Source organism: Carassius auratus, chromosome 41 (assembly GCF_003368295.1).
Source record: "Carassius auratus strain Wakin chromosome 41, ASM336829v1, whole genome shotgun sequence".
NCBI lineage: Eukaryota > Metazoa > Chordata > Actinopteri > Cypriniformes > Cyprinidae > Carassius > Carassius auratus.
The window spans coordinates 6,801,402-6,808,822 of NC_039283.1; the positions used below are offsets into that span (position 1 = coordinate 6,801,402).

Sequence of the window (7,421 nt, forward strand, 5' to 3'; positions counted from 1 at the left end):
TATATATATATATATATATATATATATATATATATATATATATATATATATATATATATATATATATATATATATTTATATATATATATATATATATATATATATATATATATATATATATAACAAAAAATAAATATTCAACTGTAACTGTGCTTCCACTATTAAATTCAAGTTTATTTGTATAGCACTTTTTACAATACAACTCGTTACAAAGCAACTTTACAGAAAATTATGTTTCTTCAGTATTTAGTAGTAGCTTATAAGTGGTGACTGTCAGTTTTTGCATGTACGACAGGATTTTTAGAAAAATTAATACAAGACATAGTCAGCCAGACGATGAACATTATTAATTTAATTAATAATTAATAATTATTATATGATATACAATATTTGTTAGTTCTGTTTGTTGATTCAGGGTTAGCATCATCTGAGGTCCTCTGAGGGTCAGCATCATCTCTTCTCAGGTGTTCTAGAACATAAAAACAAATAGAGACATAATTAGCATAGCTCCTGTTCCAACAAAGTATAATTAATTAGTGTAACCCAAGCTAAAGAATAATAATGCTTTAAAATGAAATACTTTCCTCATTGTCAAATATATATACAAAAATCAAATCATCAAATAAAATTATCATGTATTTGAAGTTCACAGGCTTTTAAGTTTTACCTTTCCGTTGCTTGGCAACTTGCTTCAAAGACGGACGTCCCGACGTCATACGCAGATCTCTGCGAGAAAAAAAAAACACCCTACGGTCAAGAGGACTGGTATTATGTAATGTTTTTTTTTTTAGGTTATTATTCCCCGTTAATAACGCATAATGTTTGTTTGTTTTTTTTTCACTTGACCCTGCTCGGTGATCTGCTAGTAATGTCTGGTTTGATATCCCATCTTCCGGGGTTCGGCTGCAGACCGCTGACTGATTGAACACAGAGCTCTGCTTTGGGAACACTTTTTTGGTAACGAGTTCACTGTTTTTAATTAGTATGAATCGACATAAGTGTCAACATGTATTATATATACTTGTATGCATGCAAGTATGATGTTACGCATTGCGTCTTGTTCTTCTAAATGGAAGGTATCTGTATGCTAAGTGCTAACGTTACATTAGCCGTGTGAGCTGCACAGTAACTTGCACTAAAAAGAAGCGTTAGCGAAAGTTAACTTTTATACATATGAAAACTTCCAATTATTATTTATTAGATGCTATTTTGCTCCAGCTTGTTTGAGAGGTTAACTGCAATGCAAACTTAATCCAAAAATTGCAAACAAACTAGTTTAGCCGTGAAAAAACAACCAACCAAAAGGTCATGATTTTTTATAATTTGTATGCTTAAAACACAACGTTGTACTCAAATGATTAAATAAAATGTTCTAATATGAGATCCATATTTAACTTTGGTCATGTCCCTCTGTGTTTCTCCTGAGGAAGTGATGAGTGCAGACTCTAACCCTGCAGCTTCACCCAGCCCCTGTCAGGACATCCAGGGAGATGGTCGATGGATGACTTTGGTGCTCCTTTTGTTTAATAATATATTTTACAACTTGTCCTTATTAGACTGCTAAAATATTACTTTGTTTTAAAAACTTAGCCAGTAATTTCTCTAATATGCAAAGGTTCTCTTAATAGCATTTTTATGTGTCTTCATCTTGCAGCACAATCGATTTGTGTCAGACAGTAAAGGAAAAGAGCCTGATGTTCTGTTTGTTGGAGATTCACTTGTCCAGCTTCTGCATGAGTTTGAGGTATAGCAAAGTATCAGCATCTCTTTCATTCTTCATGTCTGCCATTCATATCAGCGATTGCCCACATAATTATGTGTTTTTGTGTTTGTTGTCAGGTTTGGCGAAAACTGTTTTCTCCTCTCCATGCTCTGAATTTTGGGGTTAGTGGGGATGCTACACAGCATGTGTTGTGGAGACTCATAAATGGAGAACTGGACTACATCAGCCCAAAGGTTGATTTGATTTCCTTCATTTGTTTTAAGAGTTTTATCAGTTATTACATTTCTCATTACTTTAGACATTACTTGAAATAATAATCCTTCTTTAAAATACTCTTAGAGTTTGGCTTTCTCATTTTACAAATTGAGATTTTTTGTCAAAATGAAACCAGCATTTATCTAGAGGGGAAGTATATACACCTTAAATAAGATGGTATATGTACATGTAAACAGTAAATGTATGCATTTATTCTTAGAGGTGAATCATTTGAGTATGGATCCTTTTTTTGAATGACTATTTAGGCATCTTAAAGGTGTAATGTGTAAGATTTACAATAATCTATTTTACAGAAATGCTATATACACACACACACACACACACACATATATATAAGGGGTGGCACAGTTCAACTTTATCATGGTTCGTTTGTTTCACGGTTTTAGTCACGGTTTCGGTACAGTTCGGTATGTGCTATGTTCATGGAAAAACTATATTTTGTAATAAATATAAATAGAGTAAAGAAACCAAAAATAAACAGTGATTTTCAGTTTTTTGTTTTTGTTTAGGAAGGTCTAGCATTAGTTTTTAGGTACTGAAATTGAATAAAGTAATCAAATGGAAAACAGCATTGCATATTTGACTTTATGAATTAAAGGTTGTTCTTCATTACAGTTGCAAAAGCTTTTTAATCAAGAGTAGTGAGTGATTTCTGTTGTTGTTGCTGTTTTATTAATATAAAGACTGTCACTTTAAGAAAATGCACTAATTCATTAGGCCTCCGTTCACCCGGCTAATGTCTGCTGTAGGATACAAATAGAGTAATTAGAATTGTAATATTTTGTGTGTTTGTGTACAGGTGGTGGTGGTGTGGGTAGGCACTAATAATCATGGTAACACCCCAGAACAGATCTGTGGAGGCATCATGGCCATCGTCAGTGTGATCCACCAGAAACTGCCCCATGCTCACACTCTTGTATTGGTTAGTTATCTCAGCTCCTACCTCTCTGTGCCAGTATTGTTTAATTCTAATTACATTTTTAATTAAATTCATCATACCAGTATTGTCAAAGTGCCATGTTCATAGCTATTGTGACTTGATCAGCAGAAAATTGGGTAACAGAATACATTTAAAAAAAAACATAAAAGGGGGAGGGGGGAATCAGGACCTAAAAATTATACAATATATTATTTTAAAATAATTCAGATAATTTCTTATCTGAATCATATAAATGAAAGTATTAATCACATTTACTATAATGCACACTACTGTGTACTGTATTATTTTTTTTTTTAAGAAGTTAATGGTTCTATTCAGCAAGGATGCCTTAAATACATGACAGAAATACTTTGTAGCATTATAAAAGTCGTTATTGTTTCAAAAATCTGCTGTTCATTTAAAATTTTTATTAATCAAAAATCCTGAAAAATTATAAGAAATTTTCCTAGTGCAGCATATCAGCATATTACAATGAAAAATCATGTCACACTGAAGACTCGAGTTACGGCTGCTGAAAATTAAGCTTTGCCATCACAGGAATAAATATGATAACATTTTATAATACATTTTAAGTTGTAATAATATTTTACAATATTACAGTCTTTACTGAATATTTGATCAAATAAATTGCATCCTTGGTAGAGTTGTTCCGATTCCGATACTAGTATCGGAAATATCTCCGATACCACAACAAATTCTGGCATCGGCATCGGCGAGTACATGAACCCATATACCGATCCGATACCATTTTCTTAAAAAATACCTAGTTATGACCGCAAGCTTTGCCTAACCGCTGCACGGTTCTTCTTCGCTGCTCAAAATGCATTGAAAACACAGGAAGTTGTGCTGTGTTGCCACAAGCAACCCCTGTTTAGAGCAGCGAAGAAGAAATGAAAACGCGTTAGCAGCCCTTATCTATATATGACTGGATCACTCATCACATTCTAAACTGCCAAAAGACAGTGAAGCCGCTACTATATTATAGATCAGTGGTTAGCAGTATGTCTCTGTAGTACCGGTAGTTACAGACTCTCGAGTATATTCAGTACCGGCAACTGCGTTCAGTCGCTTCCGTGTAAGTCAAAACGCAGGGCTCCAGACAGTAGCCGAATATATACTAGTGTCTGTGAATATTAAACTGCAAAATACTATTTAAATATTACTCCCGCAAAATCTACATCTCTGTGGGTGACTGGCACAGATGCGCGAGAGCTCGCTGTTTTGTAGTCTCTGCTGTGTGTCATGAGGACACGAACGCATAAACCGTCACTTCATGAGAATTTACCGTTTCATTTGAGAATACTGTCATATCATAAACACAGACACTCAAAGATCTTCATGGCAGCCCATTAAAATAAATGTTTGGTTTACATGAGTAAATTGACAATATATAAAGCTACTGTTGTAGCCTACAGTAATAATAATACATCTCTATAATAATAATAATTATGCCTAGATGGTTGCTTGTTTTTTACTTGTTTTTTACTTGTTAGAGATTATCTGATTAATAGATCTTTTTTTATATTCCTAGACTTATTTGTTGCAGTTTTTTTATACAGTTATATTGTAAAACTTAAATACCTTTTTTAGTTTGCGGTGTTAGATTTTTGGCTGCATTTGAAGTTCTTTTTTGCATAAGAAAATAAATAATACTGTCAAATTCATGTTAGATAATAAAAATACTGTAATAAATACAGTAGTTCACCATGTATTTGTTCATGTTTTATTGAGGGATCTGTCTGAAGCACACCATAAAAAAATTCTAGCAATTTACACAGGGCTAGTAGTATATACAGCTGTATATACAGATATACACCCAGGTATCGGATCAGTACTCGGCATCGGCCGATACCCTGAGCCCAGGTATCGGAATCGGTATCGGGAAGAGAAAAAGGGTATCGGAACATCTCTAATCCTTGGTAAACAAAAGACTTAATTCAAAAATTATTAAATTATTTCTAAATAAGTCGAGATGTAGGTGTCTTTGTTTCTGCAGTAGTTTCAATTTTGATATGTTAAGGTCAAACCATTCTTGTCTGTGACTCATATAATAGAGGTCTATGGTCACCACCTCAAAGAGCATGTAAAGCGTAGTCCAAATGAAACAATTCCCCATAGTTAGAACACATTGATGGTCTAAAACAGTGACGTACACGCGCTTCCGGCGCTTGCGCAGACTAAGCCAGAACACGCGCACAAGTCACACAACCAGGAAGCGCGAGTTCACTTGGACATAGTTGTGTATAAGAGGTAAAAACGATATAAATACTGTTCGTTTCCTCACACAAACCGCTCGCTTCGTGTCTTAGGTCATCAATTTGGACTTCTCTGTGCATGCTCTTTGAGGTGGTGACCGTAGACCTGCATTATATGAGTCACAGACAAGAACGGTTTGACCTTAAAATATCAAAATGGAAACTACTGCGGAAACAAAGACACCTACATCTTGGATGCCCTTGAGGTAAGCTAAAACATACCAACATTTAATTTCAAAGTGAACTATCCCTTTAACACAGGGTTTGGGGTAAAGTGTCCGATCCTATTGGCTTTGATGGAATGTAATGCTCTTTCTTTCCTCTCCACTAGGGGTTGCTGCCGAGAGGGAAAAGTCCAAACCCTCTTCGTGAGCGCAACGCGAGTGTGAATGCTCTAGTTCAGGCTGAGGTAGCGTCTCTGTCTCATGTCTCCTTTCTGGACGTGGACCCTGGCTTCATTCACTCAGACGGTTCTATCTTACATCAGGACATGTATGATTACCTGCACCTCACGCAGCAGGCATACCAGAAGGTGTGCCAGCCCTTATATGAACGCATCAAATCCCTATTAGATAAACAGGCTCCCTGAACGCACAACGAGATACACCATAAACACCCTTTCCTGCATATGGAACGGATGTTTCATCCTTTATGCTCCACATTTAGAGCATTATTGAGATATAAACATCCTCAGGATAACTAATGACTGTTTAATAGACACAAACGCATATATATCACATGCTTTCTGTCAATATGCATTGCTGCTTCCTCGTTACTATAAGAAGAGAACCAGCTTAAAGGCAAAGTTCATCCAAAAATAATAAATTGTGATGCCATTCTTTGTGTATTTCTGATCATTGTGTGATTCAACTTTTTTCGCCCCCCCCAAAAAATTTTTCTTCTCTGTTCCATAGAATAAATAGTTATTCAGGTTTAGAATGACATGAGGGCGAGTTAGCCAAAACAGAATTTTATTTTTGGGTGAACGATCCCTTTAAATTGTCAGATTTATTTTATTTACATAAAATGGTTAGTACATTCCAAAGTGTGTACATGTATTACAAGACGCAATAACTGGTATGATGTTATTTTCACGATGACCTCTGATGAGTGATAGCTGTTGAAGTGTACATAAGTGATGTGTCCTGCTGTTGTGTTTTGATTGCTGAAGAATTTCTTGTAAACCTTGTGCAGGAAACCGCCGCTTTCCCAAAAGCATGCAGTGTGGCCCTACATATGTTAATAACTGCATGTTTATTTGTTGAAAGGAACAATATGGGTTCATTTGGTTTCTCCTTTACTGAACCCACAGTACATGCCCACAGGCTCTTTTCTGAGAAAAGGGAAGGTGCTTTACACAAAGTTACGTATTTAAAATGATTCTGTCAGATGTGACTTTTTAGAAATTAGTGTTTCAGTTATTTTGAACAGTGTTGTTATTATTTTGGTAAGTTTCTCCCACGTATATGTCTACTTTATATTTGTATTGTTAATTTTGTGTTATGTTCTAGTGTACGATAAGCTGTCAAATTGCAAGACAGATAGATTAATTATATGAACAAATTTACACTGTGGATGAAATCCTAAAATCTCATAACAACACATGGAATAGGTTTGTTTGTTCTATGTATGGCTCGGTTTCTAATAAGTAGAGAATTTAAATCACAAGGAGCCAATCCATTGTTTTATTTTAATTACATTACAGTTAAATCACATTGTTGTATTACAACCAACAAACCATCACTTTTAAATGTTGAAGAATATGGTTAAATGTTGCAGTCTATGATGGTTCTGCTCCTGCTTTGTCCTGTTTGTTTTGTGTTCGTGCTGGTTTGTCTGCGGGGTTTTTGTGAACATTATTATCTTCTAGTAGCCTTGATATTCCAGGAGATGTATTTTCTTATGACTTCAAGATTCTATTCTGAGGTTTAGATGTTATGCCTGGTGCTGCAATAAACAATTGTCATGGAAAACTTGGTAAACCTGTCAGATGTGCTGTTTTGGATTTCTTTGAACTTATTTAAAATGTTCTTTTGTAATGTTTAGATTATGAGTCATGACAGGAAATAAGTGTGCATGATAAAAGGAAAATTTCCCTTCAGAACATTTGCCAAGTTCTTAGAAAGCACTCGTTGATATTATGTTCAAAAAATAAAAAAATAAATATTTTTTAAAAGACACCCTTTAAGTTCACCAAGGCTGCATTTATTGTATTTTTTTAACCCCC

At 34.7% G+C, this 7,421-nt stretch overlaps 1 protein-coding gene across 2 annotated transcripts; it reads left to right on the plus strand.

Moving 5' to 3' along the window:
* Positions 1-799: 799 nt before the first annotated feature.
* LOC113059975 (platelet-activating factor acetylhydrolase IB subunit gamma-like) lies at positions 800-7,180 on the plus strand. 2 transcript variants are annotated; one of them, XM_026228713.1, is made up of 6 exons: positions 800-957; positions 1,431-1,510; positions 1,655-1,744; positions 1,840-1,956; positions 2,799-2,921; positions 5,526-7,180. In XM_026228713.1, exons 2-6 carry the CDS (start codon positions 1,433-1,435, stop codon positions 5,781-5,783), a joined length of 666 nt encoding a protein of 221 aa, XP_026084498.1. In that variant the 5' UTR covers positions 800-957; positions 1,431-1,432; the 3' UTR covers positions 5,784-7,180. The 2 variants fall into 2 exon arrangements, with proteins under 2 accessions (XP_026084498.1, XP_026084497.1); XM_026228712.1 differs by having other exon boundaries at positions 802-955; positions 1,426-1,510.
* Positions 7,181-7,421: the final 241 nt, after the last annotated feature.

Excerpts from the sequence above, each read along its gene's own strand:
- LOC113059975 (XM_026228713.1), top strand. The coding sequence starts at position 1,433 with ATGAGTGCAGACTCTAACCCTGCAGCTTCACCCAGCCCCTGTCAGGAC. Across the intron at positions 1,511-1,654 it reads ATGGTCGATGGATGACTTTG|CACAATCGATTTGTGTCAGA; the intron begins GTGCTCCTTTTG and ends TTCATCTTGCAG. Across the intron at positions 1,745-1,839 it reads AGCTTCTGCATGAGTTTGAG|GTTTGGCGAAAACTGTTTTC; the intron begins GTATAGCAAAGT and ends GTTTGTTGTCAG.